At 43.4% G+C, this 22,301-nt stretch overlaps 5 protein-coding genes across 25 annotated transcripts in view; 2 read left to right on the forward strand and 3 right to left on the reverse strand.

Annotated features, from left to right (window-relative positions):
* The first annotated feature begins 3,522 nt into the window (after positions 1-3,522).
* On the forward strand, positions 3,523-4,384 carry LOC6577806. The gene is made up of 2 exons (XM_002003703.4): positions 3,523-3,767; positions 3,829-4,384. The coding sequence occupies exons 1-2, from the start codon at positions 3,600-3,602 to the stop codon at positions 4,303-4,305; spliced, it is 645 nt and encodes a 214-aa protein (XP_002003739.1). The 5' UTR covers positions 3,523-3,599; the 3' UTR covers positions 4,306-4,384.
* LOC6577807 (VID27-like protein) lies at positions 4,377-5,862 on the reverse strand. Its single transcript, XM_002003704.4, has 4 exons — positions 5,615-5,862; positions 5,341-5,550; positions 5,191-5,286; positions 4,377-5,135 (listed from the first exon to the last, which is right to left on the reverse strand). Coding segments are annotated over exons 1-4 (999 nt in total). The 5' UTR covers positions 5,617-5,862; the 3' UTR covers positions 4,377-4,444.
* Positions 5,863-6,076: 214 nt separating this feature from the next.
* LOC26527323 lies at positions 6,077-7,372 on the reverse strand. Its single transcript, XM_015165819.3, has 2 exons — positions 6,433-7,372; positions 6,077-6,368 (listed from the first exon to the last, which is right to left on the reverse strand). The coding sequence occupies exons 1-2, from the start codon at positions 7,177-7,179 to the stop codon at positions 6,135-6,137; spliced, it is 981 nt and encodes a 326-aa protein (XP_015021305.1). The 5' UTR covers positions 7,180-7,372; the 3' UTR covers positions 6,077-6,134.
* A 621-nt stretch (positions 7,373-7,993) lies between these two features.
* On the forward strand, positions 7,994-9,588 carry LOC6577808 (lysosomal Pro-X carboxypeptidase). Its single transcript, XM_002003705.4, has one exon. It carries the CDS (start codon positions 8,116-8,118, stop codon positions 9,523-9,525), a length of 1,410 nt encoding a protein of 469 aa, XP_002003741.1. The 5' UTR covers positions 7,994-8,115; the 3' UTR covers positions 9,526-9,588.
* A 365-nt stretch (positions 9,589-9,953) lies between these two features.
* Positions 9,954-22,301, reverse strand: part of LOC6577814 (nesprin-1) — a 129,317-nt gene continuing 116,969 nt past the window's right edge. For 9 of the 21 annotated variants that reach the window (XM_044009213.1, XM_044009227.1, XM_044009221.1 and 6 more), the window contains 8 exons: positions 21,944-22,249; positions 19,719-19,976; positions 15,391-18,395; positions 14,411-14,452; positions 13,440-14,066; positions 12,174-12,315; positions 11,848-11,915; positions 9,954-11,595 (listed from right to left, as the gene is read on the reverse strand). In XM_044009213.1, the coding sequence (XP_043865148.1) occupies positions 11,355-11,595; positions 11,848-11,915; positions 12,174-12,315; positions 13,440-14,066; positions 14,411-14,452; positions 15,391-18,395; positions 19,719-19,976; positions 21,944-22,249 (4,689 nt within the window). In that variant the 3' untranslated portion in view covers positions 9,954-11,354. Of the gene's footprint in view, positions 11,596-11,847; positions 11,916-12,173; positions 12,316-13,439; positions 14,067-14,410; positions 14,453-14,969; positions 15,265-15,390; positions 18,396-19,718; positions 19,977-21,943; positions 22,250-22,301 lie in introns of those variants that run through there. The other 12 variants (XM_044009232.1, XM_044009217.1, XM_044009230.1 and 9 more) reach the window with 6 other exon arrangements.

The following is a 22,301-nucleotide window of genomic DNA, read 5'->3' on the forward strand; positions in this document are numbered from 1 at the left end:
TGTAATATTTCCTTTACCATTTCCCTTACCATTTCTATAATTATGCCGGAAAATAAATTTGATCAAGCTTAAATTAGCATAAACTTGAAGTTGAACAGTTCATAAACCACACAAAATGGAGCGTTTCGAGTTACTAAATTTCATCAAATTTAGCTGCCCTGTGAAATATTTATACTATATAGTGAAAATTCGTAGCCAAAAGTGAATAATTAATATTACATTTTTAATTTCCATTATGAAACCACAACAACAGCATCACGGTCAAATAATATCAGCTCAAATTAGCAATAAAGCACAAATGTTGCACAATTTCTAGGCGGCTGACTCGACCCTGGCGCACAGTTGACCCTTTGCGCGTTTTGCAGCACTGCACGTAATTATCAAAATCATAATCAATAAACAATTTACATAAACATTAAATAACATCCAAAATTTTGAATGCGATGCGCTCGAATATTAGATATTAGATGGTTCAATGGATACATTTGTGATAATAAATTTATTTCATGTGTGCGCGCTAAAAACAATGCGATAAAAATGCGAAGCGCTGTGCAACACTGCTGGCGGGCAAAAATGCCGAAATAATACGGTGAAGAAACGTCGTAGCCGACTGCATAATACTTGCTTAAAAACTATTTAAAGCTATTCAAGTGTTTATTTTTGGATCTAATAGATACTTAGGAAAATAAGAGGTAGATATGAACAGAATTAATTTTCTTGGAATTTCCATATGTTCAAATATTGTAAATTTTTCAACGGGTGCTTACATAACTACATTTCGCTGCTGATATACTAGAGTATATCAACTCCAAGCTTTGGGAACCAACATGTGCTATGCTATGCTATGAACATACTATGTATGAGTAGGATATATATGAAACTAGTTGTAAATTTATCAAGTTCGAAGTCCCTAGCTTTAATAACGTCGTAAATAAAACGATTGGCATACCCTAAAGTAGAAAAATTGTCAAAGTGAGGATGAACTGTATACATAATTCAGATCAAATCTCTAACTTCTACTGGATAAACGAAAAGAGTAAGAGCTGTCCATGCCAACAGCCAATATACTCCGTTGCACTTTATGGGCAAGCAACTCAATGTAGAGGGATAAACGTTAAAGCGTTTACACGCTAAAATATACATTTTGAAAAGCAAGCATAATATTATTTTTTAGTGTAAGGTGTTAACTGTGTCTCTGTCTCTCTGCGTGTGTGTGTGTGTGTGTGTGGGCAGAGCGCAGCGGGCGATCCTTGTTGTCGCTGTCGTTGTCCTTGTCGTTGCTGTCGGTTCTCGCCAGCGTTTGCTTAATGTCTTCTTTATTATATGAAATTTATCACCGAAACTGGAAATTGGCCTGCTTGGATGGCTGGCTGACTGGCTGGTCCTTGCTAAGCAAGGACTAAGGCAGCGCCAACCGGAAAGCTTGCACTTTTTTCTGCTCCTTACTTTTTTCCCTCTGCAGCGAATGTCGCTACATAAAGTAACTCCCCACACACACACACACACACACACACACACATATGCACAGATACAGACACATAGACGTTGCAGTAAAAACATGGCTTATATCCTTTATGGTGACAAAAGCAAACACAGAAGCAAACACATACGTAGACACTGAAAGAGACGCACACACACACACATGTATATGTACTGTATCCACACACTTTTTACACTCCCTTAAGATTAGCAGCTCACACACACACATGCACTTGCACACACATGCACATATGAAATTAATGTGTGGGTTTTGTGCTAATGAACGAAACGCATATGTATGTGTGTGTGTCTGTGTGTGTGTTTGCTGCGCTGTTTTTGAATTATAGCATAATTTTTACCACAAAAACGGTTGAAAACTCTTTTTTTCATGTTTGCCCGTAAATTGTCCAAGCAAATTTATACGCTGTTCTCTCTATGCCTGTGCATAAGGACGAGCCGGCTGCAAAAAAAAAAAAAACTATGCAAATATTTACAAATTTCTTCTTTTTTTTAGATTTTCAAACAAGCGACTTCTATAACAAAATGTTTTAATTAAATGCGCTAAGCTCTTAATGGAGCGGGGATCAAAGCGTTTTAAATAAAGCAATTTCTTCTTTTTTATTTAAAGTTCAAGCAAAAATCTTATACGAAGGTTTTTTTTATCAATTTTAATCTATATAGAATTTTATAGTCCCCATCTGAAAAGTGCCGCACTTAATCTATGCAAAGTGCGGGCGGCCACAAGAGACAACGTCCATTGGGGATTTTTAGAAATTGGGGGAAAAAGGGCAAACGGAACCAAAGCAATGAAATAACTTTTCGCTCAAATTATATGTTTTGGTTTTGTATAACAGAAATATGAAAAATATCGTATTAAATGCTATTCAAAACTAAAATATTTGAAATATAAATTTTATTTTTTTCTTGTATAAACAAAAAGGATTATAGGTGTCATTTTATAAAATATATAGAAAGAATATAAATTTTATAATAATTTTAGATAAATATAAATATGGGTTAGAATAAATAAAACAATCAGCAAAATACCACTGGTAAGTATACATATATAATTAACTAATTTTTGAATGCATTACACCCAACTTTTACTCAGTTATCAGATGAACTAAGGAGAACTACGCGAATTAAATGGGAGCTCAAAAATTGGACCTACTACATGCTCCCCACAGCTGCCCTTCGTTTGAGCTGTTTTTTGTAATGAATGAACGTCGAGAAAAAACCAAACGTTTTTCAAGTGGGATTGGACGTTTTTCCTAACTTTTAGCTTTTCTGTCGTTAGTTTTGGGTTAGAGGTCAGATGCTGTTGCTGCTGTTTGGCTAGCAAAAAGCGACGCATTTATTTTAATTTTTCCATGCCAATTGCCAACTTTGATGCGAAAGGTTAAAAAAGTGTCAACAATTTGTGCGACCCTTAAAAAAAACTGCTTTTAAATTACACTTTTAATATATAAAATACTTTTTAATAATCGTAAATGTGTAAAAACTGTTTTCAAACGAAAAGCTATTTTTAAAATAAAGTTATGTGCCCGCCAAAGCTCATGTTCATCATGCTTACTGTCAAAAGTTCGTTGCTGCGCAATCAAGTATAACCAAAAGCTCGCAAAGCGCTGCAGCGCTACCGCGCGCTGTACACAAAGAAAGCACAGTAGTTTTCGGAACCAAATGGAGCAATGCTTTTTATCTTTTAAATTTTTTGAGGTAATGATCAACATAAACAAAAGCGTAAAAGTACTTAGAGCGCATTTCAATATACGATTTGGGATTCTATAATATAAATTAATTCATTTTGAATACATAAAAATACCAAAAAAAAAATGTTTTTTGTAGATATATTGATTTCCCTAAAATGAGCTGAAAGCATATACATATGGAAGCATTGAAGATAATAACGTATTTATATAAGTTATGGTGTTACTCAATGATATTCAGTGTTGCATTAAGTGTATGATTTACGCATAAAAATAATGATAAATTAAAGAAAATACTCACTGCATTATTCACTCATCGATATGTTTAAAGCGATATTTTTGCACACCTCCAGTGCATGCTTTCAAATAACGGCTCTACATCTGCCTTGCTCAATTAGAAACTATTTGAATAAAATGGAACTGCGCAGCAAATTTAATAAGTTAAAAGAGATTCTGACCGGCGCAGGCGTCTACGAAGATGGCATGGAAATTGAAGAAATGCGCCAAGTGGCGGCGGCTATGGAGATGTCCGTCTCATCTTACACTGGACCCGAGTACTCGAATCTCGAGCGCGCTCTTCTGGTAGGTGGTGAAGCGAACAACAAATTAGTGACAGTTTATTATGTTTAAATCGTTTGCGCAGGAGAGCGAAATTGATTTCCAAATGATGGTTAACTCCACCATGATCGTGGAGCCGGCGATGCCGCCGCCTTCCATCGATGTATTCATCGAGACGGGCAGCTTTGAGCGCGAGTGCAACAGTCCTCCGAGCAATCCCATACACTTGCAGGTGCAGGCTGTGGTGCATCACGAGCTCAACTGGAGTCCGACCCAAGTGCGTCCGCACAAAAGAGAGACCAACGAGCCGGACTGTGGTTTCTACGCCAAGCGCGCATGCCAAACTATGGAACCCGAAGAGGCCTCGGCTTCATCGGATGTCACACCCATATCAATGACCAGCGGCGACTCTGGCGTTAGCTGCGATGAAGTGGGCACGCTGTCCACCTTCAGTGAGAGCTCCACATTGCCGTCAATTGGCGAGATGCCAAGTCGCCTGCTGATCAGCACAAGCAGCGCCGTCATTTCCGACATATCCAGCCAGCCCGTTATAAGCCCCTAGTGCCTTGATTCTACAATGGATGTGATTATTCGCATATCGATTGTCGCTTCACAAATTATAAACTATTCCCATTCGTTAATTATATGTTGTCTTTATTCAGCTGGAAATAAATACGCACATTGTCAGCTGGAATGCTTTCCTAATGCACCTTCGTCTTGGCTAGTGCCTCGCCAACGAGGCGATCGATGTGCCTGCGCAGGTACAGAAAAGGCACTTGATTGATCCGATGACTGACCAGGGTGGCAGAGATGTTGGTGAAGTACTCGGTCACCTCGATGGGACGAGCTAGGGGCGCATCTGAATTCTTCGCTGGAGACTTAGTCAGGCGTTTCGAATGCCTCGGACGCTTGGCCACGCGTGCGCCAATTGAGTTGGGCGACGTAGACACGGAGTTGACCTTACGCTTGCGCTGACGTGGACGAGCAATTGCAGCTTTCTTCGGTGGTGCCGAAAACTTGGCTGGATTGGAACGAGTGGCCGAACGTAGAGAGCGACGACGATGGGCTGGCGACAGATCCAAAGCCTTATTTTCCACATTTGGATTGACCACGGATGAGGCCTTCAGCTGCTCGCAGTGCTCGTTCACGGGCTCCGTTTCCACATCTGGCGATGAACGTGTTGCATTGCAGCTCTCCTCTTCGGGAGAACTAGGCACAGTGAATGTTAACATCCCCGGTTTAACATTACTATCATTGCCCTCCATGGTTGCCTCATCAGTTATCTGCTCTACTTCAATCTCAGCAGTTTCTGTTTCTGATGTTTCCATTTCTGAGGCAACTATGGAGGCGGAGATAGCTGAAGTACCCAGGCTAGTTTCGGGCTCGTGTACTCTATAAATTGTAATCTTTTGCTAAATGAAAGATGATATAGAAAAAGGAAACTTACGGAGTGCGCACTATGTAAGAGATACTGTTAGACCAATCCTCCTCCTCCTCCTCCTTCTCTTTCTTCTCCTCAGCAGAGCTATTTGAATCCTCATCGCTAGATGTCGGAAATATTTTTTAAATCAAGTTTTCATTTCTCCTAAATACTCACTCTGAATCACTACCGTCGTCATCCGACGATTCGGAGCATTCCGAAGAGGACGATTCACTCTCTTCGCCATAAGCCATAGAGCTCGAAGTTTCCGTTGGGATCTGTGGCGTTACTCTATCTAAAACTGCATCCGACATTTGTGCTTGGTCATTCACATCACTCATCTCGTCGTCGTCCCCAACAATGTGCGGCACCTTAGGCTTCAACGGCCTAAAATTAATTTAATACTTGTTTTTATTTTTTCAACTATAAATTATTTCTTATTTTTACTCACATGACTTTTAAACAGAGAAAAACTGTAAACAAAAATAAGTGACAGATGAAACGTTATTTTTCACCAAGGATTTCAACCGGGCTGCTCAGCAAAATACACAAATAGAGCTGAGAAACGTATTTTTTGGCATTTGGTAGCTTTTGTAGTCTTAGGCCTTAGCTGAGTTCGTGGTATTTTGTGAAATGTCGTAGGAGTCCTTTTTATTAATTTTCTGCAGCTCTTTAAAATTAAATTCAACTCTGTTGATCTTTTTCTTCTTTTTTTACTGTTACTCATCATCGCAATCACGACAACTATCGACAGCCTGAGCCATCGATATGGTTAACTATCGATGGCTAACTAAAGTCAATGACCTGGCAATATAATTTTATAACAGCTGTTAAAAAATAAACTAATATTGATATATAAAAAATATATAAATATGCTAAATTTAATTTAATAATAATAAATAACACATAAACAGACAAATAATTCCGAAATATATAAAATATATACGATATACATATATGATATAGTAATCCTAACCGTCGCAGTAATCGCAAGTTTCGCCCACTTCCTCGCAATTGCAATAGGCCGGTTCCGGTGCCATATCGGATGCGAGATCATCCTCGCTGACAGTAACGCAACGCACATTCCTCGGGTATTTGACCATGACCAGGGGACGGCCATCCTCATCGGTGAGGCCCACATTATCGCAGCCATCGCCCACATTTTGGCGGTGCAGAGTGTACTTGGTGAAGCAACATAAAAATATCTAAAAAAAAAAATATATATATATATATATTAAATTATTTATATACTTAATATAATATGCTCACCAGAAACTTCAGGGCCATCAGTGATAGCCCGAGCAGTATGTAGAAATATCGCATCAATCCCTGCGAGAACAGAGCAAGGCACCCATTCGTGTTGATGGAGTCTAGGGTCAACGTGGGCACTGGCGTCCGTCTGTGTTGTCCGTAGTCCTCGTGGCTGACCAGCTTCGCCTCACAGTCGCGCTTGGTGCAGGCGATGGGCGCGAGCACAACCCGATTGCGACACGAACTGTTGACCAGCTGACGGGGCATCCACTCGGCCTCCATCCAATCCTTGTAGCTGAACACGCCGCAGCATTGCCTGCGCAACTGCAGTCCGTCCCACAGAAGTTTCCACTCCGGCGATGTGTAATACTCGTCGATGCCACGCAGCAGCGAGTTCTGCGCCGCGTTTTCCAATACATCAATGTTGTAGTAAATGTTCCACACGGTACCAAAGCCCGATGCGATCAGCACACAGGAGTAGAACAGCCAAACGGAGATCATCAAACGAACGTTGGGCGTGCAGCGCCTCTTCCACAGGCGATTCCACAGCGAGTGGCTGCAGAGGAACGTCACAGTCACCTCTGCCCCAAAGATATAGATGTTGAGCAGATAACTGAATAGCAAGCGTTGATCCAGATCCTCCAAATAGTTGGACAAGATTAGTTGATAGAAGCCAGTAGCGATGATAATCAGCAATCCGGTTAGAGCCTCGAGTATTAACAGAAGCGCAACATATATAGATGCTCTACGAAAAGGTTGGCGCATTTGGTCATCTTTATCAGATGCTGTTTGGTGTTTTGGTTTTTAGCATTTTTCAAATGCGTACGGGCCGGAATTGGAGACTCGATTTTCATTTGATATGGCATTTATCACACAGGCGAAACAAACAATAATATTTCATGTAGACACTACTTATCCAGTCAATTATTATTAATGGAAACAATTCGATATTTAGGTTCTTTGAGCTGTTAAGTCTACAGTAGTTTATTATGTTCAAGCAACCGTTGGTTAGTGGTTCAAGTAACCGTTAATTTTCTTAATTTGAACGCTTGTCAACTGTAATACTCAAATGGCAACGTAATTTAACAGTCCGCATACCTCGAAGCGCTGGCTCGTGCTTCTGATAAGAATTGTCCAAGAAGCCAGTTTGATCAAAGAAAATATGTTACGCTACTTTATTTACTTATTGTTTTTAATTGTTAGGATTCTTCTTATTTAATCAATAAAATACTATTAATATACTCGTAGCTGTCCTATTTTCAAAAATCCGTTATCGCCAACATTAGGTGCTCTGTCGTCAGCTGTTAAACTCAAATGGTAGCCTTACTTAACGTATCTTTTGATGCCCTCTTGAGCATACAGAGACGAACAAAGTCATTTACTGCTTAATTTGATTATGTAATGTTTTTCGTCATTATGATTCACCCGAAATCTTAAATAATGAAAATATAAAATTTGCTTCATAAACCCAAATTTGAAATTTTTTAAGTTAGCCACTCCTATTAACATTTGTTGCCCCCGCCGACTGTTAAACTCAAAAAGAATCTCTGAGCTGAACATTTATACGCTATGAAACACTGGTTTAAGCTTCAGATAAGGGGGTCAGAAAAGCCGGCTTGACCGAAGCAGAGCAGAACAAAGGCAGATTACAAAATTAAACCATTTAATTGAAAACATCTGAGTCATTAGGTGCACATCAAAATGATTGCTGCACTTTGTGGAGCTTTATTGATTTTGGCCTTTGAGCCTGGCACGTTAGGAAACGAGAAATTCCAATACGAAATCAAAGAGTTTTCCGTGCCGCTGGATCACTTCAGTTTCCTGAGCAATGCGAGCTTCAACATACGTTATCTGGCCAACGACTCCTATGTGGACAAAAAGAATCCGCAGCCCCCAATCTTCTTCTACACGGGCAATGAAGGCGACATCGAGTGGTTCGCTCAGAACAGTGGCTTCGTCTGGGAGCTGGCGGCCCAGCAGCGGGCGCTGGTTATCTTCGCCGAACATCGCTACTACGGCAAGTCACTGCCGTATGGAGCCGACACCTTCAATACCAGCAAGCCGGAGCATTTGGCATATTTTACCGTGGAGCAGACACTGGAGGACTACGCTCAGCTCATTACCTATTTGCGCAACGGAAAACAATTGCCCGTGGTGGCGTTTGGTGGTTCGTATGGCGGCATGCTGGCGGCCTGGTTCCGCATGAAGTATCCGCACATTGTGGTTGGCGCACTGGCCGCCTCGGCGCCCATACTTCAATTCTCCGGTCTGACACCCTGTGACATTTTCAACAAGATTACCACGGCGGTGTTCGAAAACGCCTACAATGCCAACTGTACCGCCAACATTGGCAGATCCTGGAAGGTCTTCGAGTCGATGGCGGCCACAGATGCCGGCAAGAAGCAACTGAGCGATATCTTCCATGTCTGCGATGCCATCAAAAACGCGGATGATCTGAATAACTTCATGGACTACCTAGAGGAGGTCTACGGCAACCTGGCCATGGCCAACTATCCGTACAACTCCACATTTCTGTCGCCGCTACCCGCCAATCCTGTGCGCCAGCTTTGCTTCTACCTAAAAGATCTGCATCAGAATGACACAGATCTGGTTGCCAGCATGGCCAGCGCATTGGCTGTCTACACGAACTACACGGGCAGCGTCAAGTGCCTGGACTACAAGGACTCGAATGCCGGCGCCAGCTACGACGGCACGGGCTGGGAGATACAGAGCTGCAATCAGATGGTCATGCCAATGTGCGCCAACAACAATAACACCATGTTCCGCACAAGCAACTGGGACTTCAAGAAGGTCTCGGACGACTGCTACAAGCAATTCCATCTCATTCCTAGGCCCTACGACATCGTGATGCGCTATGGTGGCCGCAATCTGGAGGCGGCTAGCAACATCATCTTCAGCAATGGCCTGCTCGATCCCTGGAGCGGTGGCGGCGTCCTGCAGGCGCCGAACAACCAAATAAATGTCATCATTTTGCCCGAGGGCGCCCACCACCTGGATCTGCGCCAAAGCAATCCACTGGATCCGCCCTCGGTGACGGTTGCACGTCAGTTGGAGGCGAAGATCATAGCGCAATGGATCAAAGATTTCTAAGCACCAGATTTTCAGTTTTTTTTTACAGATATATACAAAAATAAAAACAATTCTCGAAACTTATTTTTAAATATTTCTTTAATATATATGCATAAAGGTACAGTTGTTCACAAGAAAGGAAATCTTAAAATTTACAGAAGCAGCAAAAACACACAAAAAATTTAACATTTTAATCAACTTATAAACAAATATATTGTATATATATATATCGTATAAACTTAAATAAATATATGCTCTTCTTCAATAACTGCGCTCCGAGGCATTAAATAATAGAAAGAAAATATATAGTATTATCAATAAGGCAAATAGAATAATGTTTATCAAAAAATATTAACAAAAAGATTGACTTCTTATTTCTTTTTTTTTTTACTGGATGGAGAGATAACCTGTTCCATTACTATTTTAACCATTTTTCGTTTTTTTTTTTTAACCTTCTTAATACGCAATTTGTCAGTTTTTTATTATTATCTTTTTTTTTCAAGAAAATTGTTTTTTAATTTGGTTTAGCACCGGCATAGGACACTTGCTTCGTTTTGCGCCTTTCGCGCACGCTTCTCCAGGCCAACTACAGAGGGGCAACAGCTAGTGGACTTGTTTTTCGATTTTCGATCTGTCTATGGTAAAAATTTTGGAAATGAGTTTTAGGAATGCTTTGAGGTTTTAGAGCCTTGGCTGCGAGATGGTTAGTTGAGGATTCTGCAGCGACACCTGTGGCGGGTGCTAAAAACTGCAGAGCCGCTGCTCTGGAGCCGTGGGAGAGAGCTTGGCTCCAGGCAGCGTCTATCACCAGACAGCTTGAGGTCATCTAGTGCCCAGTGAGCGAAGCAAGAGTCAAGACACAGCCCCAGCGCAGCAGTCACATCCAGAATTTGGGAGATGAATGTGACAGCTGACTGGAGGCATAGTTCGACTCTTGATTCACGCACTGGGCAATTTGGTCTATGTGGGTCATGGTTTGTCTTAAAGGTTGCCGTCCACTGGCCGGGCCGGGCGAACATGTTCCACGATATTCGTCCGACCACGCCCACAATGGTTCTGGGACTGTGGAGAGGCGTGCGCTACTCGTTGCATATTTTCGTGTGTGCGTATTTTTTTGTTTTTTTTGCTTTCGTTTTAATTTTTATCAGCTTAGTTTTTATATACAAAATGTTGGGCATTATAATTTTGGGCATAGGTTTATATAGTATATATATATAAATGTTTGCTGTGCAAATATATATGTATAATGTATATATCGTTAATATATGTATTTTTCTTTTGTTTCTTGTAAAAGTATTTCGTTATGTATCGTTAGTTTTCTTATTTTGTTTTCTCTTTTTACTTTTTATCAAATGTTTCTTGCTTTATGCTCGTCGAGTAGGGTTCAGTTTACATTCTGTACATATTTATTTCGGCATGTTTCGACTGTCTAGCTACCAAAAATAATATACATACAATTAGTTTCATTTTGTGGAAAATTACAAAAATTTACATGACTTAACACACGCGATCGGGTTGGATCGGTTGCCTTATATCTTGTACAAGAATTTTGTTTACAAACATTTTCGCTTACATACAATAATATGGTATACTGTGTTTTTCTTTCAATATTAATATTATTTTTTTTGTTTGTTATTTCTTCTCTGTTGTCTCTGGTTTTTGTTCTTTTTTTAAATCAATTTTAAAGGCATATTCGTGTTGTTGTGGGAACTGGGGGTTGGGTGGGGGTAATTGGATTGTGTGCTCTAATTACATTTGGTTTCTATCTTAACTGTTCACAGTTGGGGAGAGATGGATGTTTTGACCCTGAATTTATTTTGCACTAATCCAATTGACAACGCCATCAGGGCTTACGTTGGCGGCGGGCCATGCGGATAGGATAGCATTGGTTCCAGACTCCGAGCGAAGGTGTTGGAGAACATGCAGGTGTAGTCCTCACCGTGGGGCACCAGTGTTGCCACACCTAAAAGCAGCAGCATGAGCGCCTGTATGGGCAGCGAGGCACGTGCAACGCGCCCGAGGAATCGTGCACCTCGAGCCAGAACCGTGGTATTGATGACATCGCCATCGGCAGCATCGCCATCGCTGCGACTGTGAATAGCAAATAGATTAGTAAAAATATTGAAATGATCATAGAGCTATATATATATAGAAAGCATGCTAGACATATCTAGGATATACTATATATATATGTACATATTTATTTATGTCAAGTGCCAACTACTGAGAGTATTTGTACTTGTGCATGTTTTTTGCTCGAACATAAATCAAATCGTACGAAAAAAAGAAACTAAACTACTTGAAAATTGACAAAATTAAACAAATTTTCTATTGAATATTTACTTTGCATTTTCTGTGTTGGGTGCGGCGGCCTGCATAGAAGAGGTTGATAATGTAGTATTATCCAAAAGCTAGAATTGCCATACAAATATAAAGGAAAAAGAAAAACAAAAATTAAATTAAAATAAAATAATAAAATCTGTTTTCGTTTACATTTGTTACAATTTTCAATCAATTTTTTCACACTTTTCGATTGGAGCCAATTTTTTGTTTGTTAAATATTTCACTTACTTTGGTGCGCTTACAAAAATCAAAATATTTAAACTTCTTTTTTTTTTCTTGGGACAAATCGAATTTGAATCGGAACTGGAGTTAGGAGTTGCACTTACCTCATTTGACAACATTTGGAGCGGCACGCCCAGGTTGTCGCCCTCGTAGCCGAGGACGGCGCCGAGCTTGACGATGTAGATGCCGGATAGACGGCGCAGGGATTGCAGCCGCAGTCGAAGATCGGTTAGCCTGGAAAGTGTTCTAGAATATTTAAAACATATGCTGGCGGCTCTTAAGTTTGTCAGTTTTGATGAAGGGTTAGAATGGGCGGACGAATCAAATTTTGAGTACCAGAAAGTAAAAACAACAAATCAAACACGCAAACAAAAGAAAAATACAGCAAACACAAAAACTTATACAATAATAAGCAAAAGGAATAAGCAATACTAAATTTTCCAACTATAATCATAATAAGTAAACTAGCTAAAAGGGCAGCCATAAAGCTACGTGATTGGGGCGAGGGATAGATAATAGGAGAGTGTATTGTATGTGTGTGGTATGCCAAAAATATAGATGTTCCAGGAACACTTTTAGTACAATTTTTTCAGATGTTTGATTTGGGGATCAGGTATGTGGCGTGGCATATAAAATAACAATTGTGAACAAAGCCAAGCCTTTGACATATCAAAAAACATATTAACAAAGCCAATCGTGAAAAATTAATCTTAAAAAACTAAGCAATTTGAAGTAAATTTTTATAATTCTTGATGAATTGAGAAATCAATAAAAAATTACTTTCAAAATGTAGAATGATTGAAATAAAATTTCGGACCATTATTTGAATATATTTTTAGAAAACGAAATCAATATTTAAACCTTTCAAATCCTTTTCTAAGTTTTCATCATTTTCTGCCCTTTAAATTTCATCTTTCTATAAGACAAGATAGTTTTTTTAAAGTGAATTTTCACAAATATTAATTCTTTGCTAAATTTTCATAAAAGTTTTCTATTCAATTTCAACTTTTTATATGCCATCTGAGTAAGACAATTATTTAATCATATCAAGCACTACATTTTCTGAATCTTACATTAAACTACAGGAAGGAAAGGAGAGGGAACGGAAAGGGGGTTTTCTACTTTAGATAAGAGTATAATGTGTACACATAAAAATGAGTAGTATATAAGTAAATATAATAAAATAAGACTACACAAATTAAGAGTAGAAGACACTAAGAAATAGAAATAATGTATTAAATGCCGCCCAACTAGCTCTTTATCAATAGCTGCTTGTCCCCCTCTACGCACATCACGATCTCTATTTAGCAGAAACGGCACCCACGCATTCATTTCGTTCCGCCCTCGGCACTGGCGCCCGCTGCACTTACCTTTCGTAGGTGTGTTGCGACTGCTCCTCGGATCCCTCGACGGCTCGCAGCAGCTGATCGGCGGCATCCTGTAGGCTGACGACACGAGGCTCACAGCGCTCGAGTTCGGCGCGCAGGTCCTTGAACTTGTTGAACTTGGCCTCGAGCACGCTGCGCTCTTCGGTCAGATCGACCGGCTCTGAGGCCTTGATGTTCTTCTCGGTGCGCTGCAGCCAATCGACCAGCTCATCGATGGTCTGATGGAACTCGCTGTTGCCCATAAGGGCCGTCTGAAGGAGACCCTGCCATTTGGTGGCATTGATGCACACATTGTTCCAGCGCTCGTTGTCCGCCTCGAGGCGGGAGCGCAGCTGTCGCGCCTTCTCCGTGTCCATGGTGTGGGTGGCCAGATGGTCGCCCACAACATTCAGCGATGAGATGATCGACTTGTGACTCTCCAGATCCAGCAGGAACTCGCGATGATCCTGTGTCACATCCTCCAGCAGCTCAATGTTCGAGGGCGGGCTAGTCTGTGCTTTCTGTGTGCTCTCGGCGAACAGCAGCCACTGCTCCAGGCGCCACAGATCGTTGTCGATCTGCTGCCAATTGCGCTGCGTGCAGAGCGGACACGTTAGCCGGCCGACCTCACTGTGTGGGCGATAGAAGAGGGCGTGATTAGTCTAGCTGAACAGACATGGAGTGGGAGAGTGTAAGCCTGCACCGAGTGTCTATTCAAAGCTGTACCTCAAATAGAACAGTTTAGCAGATTTCCAGGCAAGCTGCGTTACTGTGCTCCGCCCTGGAGTCTGGCAGCCCATTGAGAGAAGGCAATGCCAGCTTTTGTCTGGCGGATGACCACACAGAACACGAAACAGAGGGCGCACAGTAGGAGCTTGCCTGGCAGTAAGTAGGATCTGCGGTTAGTGCACAGGTAAATAGAGAGTAGAGGTAGAGGTAGAGCTAGGTAGAGGCGGAACTCTGTTAACACTTACTGTATGCATGTGTATTTGTAGGCGGCAGGTAGCAGGCACCTGCTGGGCGCAGAGCCATCATGAATGCGCAGGTTTAAGTGAAGCATTTCGAAATGTGTGTGTGTGTGGGACGTAGCAGAGTGTGTTTGTGTGTGTGAGTGTGTAAGTGAGCGAGACATAAAGCAATAAAACACATTGTTAGCCATATAGCCATATAAATATACCCAAACACAATTAACAGAAAAGAGATAGAAAATATACTAGCAAACTTTAGAAGAGCTCTGGCAATATTACAGAGATGACAATACTACAGTTAATTAAAGATTCATGATATTCTGCTAGTTTAGATCTGCGCTAATTCTAATGATGGCCTAGATTTTGAATTGAATTCCATATTTCAATAACATTAAATTTGCCAATTTCTTTGAACTTGTAGAAAATTGTTGGTAATACCAAAAATATATTCAATTATTTTTTCCAATTTTACATTACTTTAAAAAAAATATTTAATTCATTTAATTCCCAATCAGAGATCTGAAATTTACCACTAATTTTTAACCAGACTTAAAGAAAGAGAATATTTCATTTGAGTATGACAAATATAATTTATGATTCTTATATACAAAACGTATAAAATTACATTACATTGCATTCAGTTTGATATGGAAATTGAGTAATTGATGAGAAAAACTAATCTTGCTTTCCACTGAGTCCAATTAGAAACTTGCTAAGCTTGACTGCCCCGAAGTGGACCCAGGTGAGAAATGGAAATTTAGTTCGAACAGATCCTACTAGGCTAATCCCTGGTTGTAGCTTGCTACCTAGTGCCGATAAGAGCCTCGAATAGTATAAAAGCGGATATAACGGGAAACGATCTACAGAGCGCAGTTTGCAAGTATTTATATTAGTTAAAGGAATTACAACTAGAGTATATATACATACATTTGGTACATATATATACCTATATGTTATATAGATCGATATGGGGAGAGGTGGCTTACCTTGCATTTTGATCGTGCTGTTGGCGCGCCTTCCACTGCGACTGCAGGGTATCGAAGCGCAACGCTAGCTCTGACACGACATCCACTTGGGCAGCTTCGTTGTCCGCCTGGCACTCGGTGAGCAGCAGATGACTGAGATGCTTCACTAGCTCCGTGGATGACTGGGCGTTGCCCAACAGCTTGGCAATCTTCTGGGGACCCGGCTTGCGCGTCTTGTCTACGATGGTGCGCTGCAGCTCCTCCAGATTGTTCTGGCACTCGATAATCGCCGTCTGCAGCTCCATGACGTACGCATCCTTGGCCGTGATTGAGGTCTCGCGCTGCAGTTGGGCCTGGTGCAGCTTGCGCTGGGACAGCGTGTTCACCTGGACACTGGCATGCGATTCGTTGACGGGCAATGCAGCACCAGCTCCAGCCGCAAGCGCAACTCCTTCTCTGGTGGCACGCGCCAGCCAGCTCATCTTCTGCGTGGTCAGCGTCGTCTGCACCGTCTGCCAGAGCGTTGTGTATTCGGCAATCAGCTTGAGCAGATGCTTCAGCTGCGACGGCTGCTGTTTGGAGCGCACCTCGGCCTCCTTGCCAAGGGCATTGGCCTGCTCCACCTGTTGCTCGGCCTGCTGCAGCTTGCGCTCTAGTCCATCCAGGCGCTGGAGCACAGCCTTCGGCTCGTTGCTATCTGCCAGCTGATCCTCAGCGCTGGGCACCTGTTCGAGTGCCTTCTGTATGCTAACCAGGGATTTGGTCAGTTCAAGGTGAGCCGTGTTGAAGTCACGCATCAGCTTGGCGTCCTTGTCAATGGCGTCCAGCTGGGCGTGGCAGCGCGGCGTCAACATACGCCACTTGCTCAGCATCACCTTGGTGGGCATCGTCAGCTTCTGTATGTTCTCGGGCTCCACGCCGGGACTCATAGTGAGCCGGGCATAGGTTTGCTCCAGCTTACGCAGATTAATCGACTCGGCGTCCAGTTCCTCCAGCTTGGCGCGCAGCGCCTGCTGTCGCTCCTCCAATTTCTGTTTGCTTGCGTATTTCTGTTCGCGCTCGAACACCAACATTTGCGCCTCCTGCTTGGCCAGCCAATTCTTGTGCTCGGTGGTCAGCTTGATCAGCTCCTGCAGGGCGTTCCATGTGTCCAGGATGCGGGTCTTGCGCTGCGCCGACTGGCTGCACACGTTCTTCCAGCGCTGCTCCAGATTCTGGGCGGACGAGGCCAGGCCCGTGGTGTTCACCTGGGTGCGCCAGCTGTCCGCATCGTTGAGCATCATTTCGACCAGGTTGAGCACCTCGCCCACATTGCTGCTATGATTCTCAATGGAGCGCTGGATCTTCTCGTGCTCGCTCAGCTTGGCCTTGATCACATTTGGCGTGTAGCTATCGAAGCTGAGCGGCTTGTCCAGCTGCGACTCCACCTCGAACAGCCAGGTGCGTATCAGCGCAATGCGCTCCTCCAGCCGAAGCAGCGTCTGCTTCAGCTCGCCAATCTTGGTGGCACGCTGCTTGCACATGAACTTCAGCCGATTCCAGCGGTCGATCAGTGCGTCGCTCTGCTGCTGCACCTGTGTGCGCACCTGTTGCGCCTGGGGCGTGGCATCCGCATAGAGCGTCTGCAGCTCCCGGCTCGTGGATAGCAGCCATTCGCGCTCCTTGTCGCGCAGCTGCAGCTCACCGTTGATCTGCTGCTCCAGCTGCTTGGCTGCCTGCTCGGGATTGGCCATGGCGGTCACATCACCGTCTCGCTCCACACGCTCCTCCAGGCTGCGCAGCCAGTCCGAGATACGTCCGTAGCGCGTCTGGTAGTTGGAGAGCAGCGAGAGCCGCTCCTCGATGGCATTGATGAGCACGGCGAGCTGATAGTCCAGGTCGGCATGCTGCTGAGAGAGCAGGAAACTGCGCTGGCGTATGGCCTTCATGTCGTGCGGGCTGATGCACTCCTTCAGCTCCTCCTGGCTAACCGTCAGGCTCTCCAGCAGGGGCGTCTGGGCGCCCAGTTGGACACGCTGTGCCCTCAGTGCAGCCAGACGCTCCTCAATTTCGGTGGGTGTTGTGGGCAGTGAATCACCTGAGCTCCTGTCCAGCAGCTGTTGCACCTTGCCGAACTCCGCCTGCAGCTGTTGCACGCGCAGCTCATACGAGTCCGCCAGCTGCTTGATGCGCTTGAGGAAGTTCTGCCAGGTCTCGAGGGCGGCGCGCAGATTGCTGATGCGCTGATTGATGCTCGCCTGCTCCATGCGCATGGCCGTGGCCAGTGCATCGTCGCAGTACTGCAGCAGCTGCTGCTGCTGCGCCTTCAGCGCTGCGCTCTGCTGCTCGCCGCGCGTCAGCTGCAGCAGCAGCGCGTCGAGGCGCGCCTTCAGGTGCGGCACTCGCTTCAGGTGGATGTAGCGCAGCTGCAGAGCATTGCGCTCCGCCTCACGCTGGCGCAGCCAGTCCAGTAAGGCAGCCAGCTGCTGGCGGTACGCATTCCAGCCACTGACCCGGCGCTCCAGCTCGCCATTGCGCTGCATGATGCGCGAGAGGGTCTCATTGTGCAGGTTGGTCAGCGCCTTGTACTGCTCCGACAGCTCCGACTCGAGCGGGGTCTCGGCCAGCACGCTCTGCTGCGAGATCAGCAGGTTCTGGTGTATGGCACAGAGCTGCTGCTGCTCGCGCAGGCTGCTGTAGTCCTCGGGTATGGCGCAGGCCAGGAAGGATTGCACATGCTGCAGGTACTGGCGCCACAGACGCAGCGCCTCCGAACTGTTCTGGGTGCGGGCCAGGCGCGTGGACAGCCGGTGGTACTCCTGGAAGGTGTCCTGGAATATCTTCTGCCACATGGCCAGCACCTCCAAGATGCTGTCGTCGGCCACTGCCGCCGCCACGGGACTCGCCAGCTCATTGTTGTTCTGCTGGCGTTCGCGCAGCTGACGCAGCTGCTCCTCGGTGCGCGCCAGCGTCTGCAGATGGGCACGCAGCGCGGCCAACTGCTCCTCGCTTTCCTTGGGCGTCTGTGGCTCGCCACGCGAAATGTCCTATGGGGCAGAGAAAGAGAGCATTATTATTAGTGACGGGCTTTACAGCTGGTGTTGAGGCCCCTCCTCCCACCCCCCATGTTGGCAACGTTTTGTGCATGGCTAATTGGCCTGACCCTAATATGCACAAGGCGCTCTCCAGTTACAGTTGGCAATGCACGGCTTCACAATGGGCCAACAGCAAAGCGAGCTACGAATATTTTACATCATTTTACACCAGGTGTATACGACTGTCAGATATGCTGCAGAATTCTTTTGTGTATGTGAAAACTAGGAGGAAAACTACTGGAAGAGCCTTATAGAAGCAACGATGGTAGCTATAAATTTTTATGGAAAAACTTGTTTATTTTGCTTCTATATTTAATAATTGAAACATAAAACAGAAATTTAATTTTCAAAAATATTTGAAGTTGAAGAACTAAATAAATTAGTTTGCTAAATTGATTTCAATTTAATTAGACCGAATGAAGTTTCCTTTTAAAAATAATTTAAGATCAAATAAATAAATGAACTATAACTTTTTCTTTTTAAGTAACCCAATAGAAATACTGGCAAAAGTATTGTAAGCCACCTTTCGCCTAAAAAAAAGAAAACAATATACCATACTTTAGACTCCACTTGTAGGGTATGCAACGTTGCAACTCTTTCCGCCAACTGGCAATGACCTCATGCAAGCAAGACTCACGCGCGTTGTAACGTTGTCTGGACGGGCAGCACCTGAGTAGGGGCGGCCGGGGGCGGCAGCTTGGCGAAGGTGGCAGACAGAAGAGACTCACTCGCGTGTGTTTGGCATGGAAATTTGAAATGGCTGCACAGTGGGACAAGAGAGCAACCGCTAAGCTGCGTTGGCTATTATGAATTCGGACTGACTGACAGCTGGCTAGTCAGGTTATATATTTATAGAGGGGGCGTGGTCAATAAAAATTAAGTATGCTCGCACTCCAACTGAAACTTACGCCCCTTTCACAATCAATAATGACCACTGTCAGAATATATAAATATGTATGTATGCATGCATGCATGCATTGACATGGGGAGCGAAAGTTTTTCAACTTTTAACCCACTTAAAATAGCATGTCCTTCATATTGTATTAGCAACAACAACAAGTGTCCGCCTGCTTTTATAGCTTGAAGTTGTTGTTGTTGTTGTTGTTGTTATTGTTGTTGTCAACACTGTGGGAATTTCCGCACGCCACGCTCTAACCATATATGCTAATCATCATTAGAGCACTCGCTCTCGCTCTCTAAAATCGATAGTTGCCGCCAGTGGTTCGCGGCTTGGGCCACATTCATTCACTCCGTTAGTTTGTGGCTTGCACTCACCTGCTGCACATTGTTGAAGTAAACCTTGGCCTGTGTCACCTCCTTGTCGAGCTCCTTGCGCTCCTTGTCCTGCGTCTCGGCCACATTCGCCAGCGCCGTTATGGCATCCTTGCACTCGGCCAAACGCTGACCCAGCGCATCCAGCTCGCCTTGCATCAGCGAGGAGGCATCCAGACCCACATCGGCGGCGATTTTGGCCACAATATCGCGCAGCTCCAACAGGCGATCATTCTGTGTGCTAAGATTCTCCTGGCAGACCTATTGATTGTTCAAGAAAAAAGAAATTGGCTTTGGTTAATTTATTGTGAAACATATAATACAATATATTATATTAATATATTCATATCTGAAATCTAGAAAATTGGAATGTATTTCTTTTGCTAACTATTACATTTATTCAATTTCTTTTTCGTATTCTTATACTAGTAACTATTAAATATGTAGATCTAATAGCTCCCTATTTCCCATATACTCTATTCTGCAATATGAGTACCCCAATCCTGCAATCATTTCAGCTGAAAGATATATCATTGTTTGATGTGCTACATCCCAAAGACTAAAGATATTTATTTTGTTTTTCTATGTAGCACATCCCAAAGTCTATTTCAGTTTGAATGCAAATGTCATCGATCTATATATACAGCACGATCAAAGCACTTTTAGCTTAACCCGGTCCGGCTACATCTATTTAGTTAGAGCACGCCGCATGCTTCTTATCAAGCGAGCGCCCCGTCTCGTTCCCATTCTAATTGCATTTCTAATTCTAATTAATGTGTCGGACAAGAGCACCGAGCACCGAGTGAGTGCTCACTGCACTTTCAATTTCAGTTGCTGTTTCTGTTTCTGTTTCAATTTCAATTTAGAGAAAAGAGGTCACTCGCAGGGCTCAGCGCCAGCTATTTAAATATATGAAACGAAAACGAGCTACACACGCATTAAGCAATTTAAAGAGCACGCGTTCGGCCCTATCGCATGCCCTATGATATCATCTGTGAAATATTTTTTGGCTAGGCCTTTGCTTTATCACAAAAAAAAAACAAAAAAACACAACAAAATACTTAGCAAACGCCGTGCCGTTGACATTGAAATTCTCCAGCCCAGATTTAAGAAAAAGATTTCTGTATTTATCTACAGCTTTAGAGTAGCCCAAGGCATGTTCTAACAATCTCGTAAGCAAATACATACGAATAAATGTATGTATATATTATTATTATATATTATGTATAGGTATGCTCATGTCTTCTTATAATTTGATGTATTTTCGTTTGGGTTTGTTGTTGAACGGGAACAGATAAAGCAGCTATATAAACACAGAGCTTATGCTTTTGGGTTGATAAACTCCGCCATGTGAAGTGACAGTTGGCTTGGCTATACCTAGGCACAAAAATAATTACAGCGCTTCGTTGTCTGGCTCCTATAATGACCCTAATGATCAATAAACACACGTAAATAAGAAAACTATGCGTTAATATTTAAAGCAAATAAAACGAAAATCAAAGCGTAGTCCAAGACGGAATTATGTTCATCTTCATCTCTTCATCATTGACGAAGATTGAATGCTCTGCTTATGGAAATTCTTGTATAGATGGGCAATTCGACTATTATTGAAAAAGTTCCTGTAATCTCTTATATATAATACACATGGAACTAAATTCTACCAATAATCTATCTATGAGAATCAATATCTAGTAAAAAGGACAGCTAACCCTCTTTAATCGAAATTCTAGCTTGATATCGAGTTATCTATAAATATACATAAAATGTAGTATTTGCTTTATAAGTCCGTGTAACCCATTGCAAGAGTATTACAACTTTTTGGGCTGCCTCACCACGTTTGTCTTTCCCTATTTTTGTGTCAAACAAAATAATTTATGACACAAACAACCAATATACACTAACTCACATCTATCTACACACACACACACACACACACACATATGTGACTGTGCACATAAGTAAGAGTTAGCTAACTGGCAGCCAATTTCCATGTACTCAGTTACAGGCGATTACAGTGACGCGCCCGAAAATTGATTGGGCCGAGCGTTACGGCTGAAAATCAATGTAATTACGGCCCGGTCCGGTCCAAGTGTGTATCGCAATTAAACGTCGTCGACGTTGTTTTTTTACCGCCAAAAAAAAAAGTTGGTAACAGCAAAAAAAACTCCACTATAAACACCACCCCAACCCACCCAGTCGAACAATTAGAACAATTACGAATCACTTACCTTGGCATGTTGCATGGTTTCCACGGGTTGCTCCAACGACTTGACGCTGTCCATTTGCTGTTCAATGCAGTTCTTGACCGCTGCTGAGGCGTTCCGGTACTTGTCCCAGAGCTCAACGGCTCGCTGGTAGCGTGTGCAAAGCTGTTGCAGATTCTCGGTGGTATCATTCCAGGCGACTACCGCATCCTGTACGGATGATTCAATTTGCTCCACTATCTGCACATCACAGCTTTCGATCAGCGGCTTGGCGGCGCCCTTAAGCTCGTCCAGCAGCTGCTCCCGACTATGCAGATCGCCCGCAAGGCCCTGAGCGTGCGGATGGGTTGTGGGAGAAGAGCGAAAGCGCCAAACAAAAAAT

The sequence above is a fragment of the Drosophila mojavensis genome, unplaced genomic scaffold (genome assembly GCF_018153725.1).
Source record: "Drosophila mojavensis isolate 15081-1352.22 unplaced genomic scaffold, ASM1815372v1 contig_49, whole genome shotgun sequence".
NCBI lineage: Eukaryota > Metazoa > Arthropoda > Insecta > Diptera > Drosophilidae > Drosophila > Drosophila mojavensis.

Bases quoted from the DNA above. Each gene is read 5' to 3' on its own strand.
- LOC26527323 (XM_015165819.3), bottom strand. From the start codon at position 7,179: ATGCGCCAACCTTTTCGTAGAGCATCTATATATGTTGCGCTTCTGTTA. The intron at 6,369-6,432 runs GTGAGCATATTA...TTTTTTTTTTAG, and splicing joins TGATGGCCCTGAAGTTTCTG to ATATTTTTATGTTGCTTCAC.
- LOC6577807 (XM_002003704.4), bottom strand. The intron at 5,287-5,340 runs GTGAGTATTTAG...TCCGACATCTAG, and splicing joins GACGACGGTAGTGATTCAGA to CGATGAGGATTCAAATAGCT. The intron at 5,136-5,190 runs GTAAGTTTCCTT...TACAATTTATAG, and splicing joins TCTTACATAGTGCGCACTCC to AGTACACGAGCCCGAAACTA.
- LOC6577806 (XM_002003703.4), top strand. From the start codon at position 3,600: ATGGAACTGCGCAGCAAATTTAATAAGTTAAAAGAGATTCTGACCGGC. The intron at 3,768-3,828 runs GTAGGTGGTGAA...TCGTTTGCGCAG, and splicing joins ATCTCGAGCGCGCTCTTCTG to GAGAGCGAAATTGATTTCCA.
- LOC6577808 (XM_002003705.4), top strand. From the start codon at position 8,116: ATGATTGCTGCACTTTGTGGAGCTTTATTGATTTTGGCCTTTGAGCCT.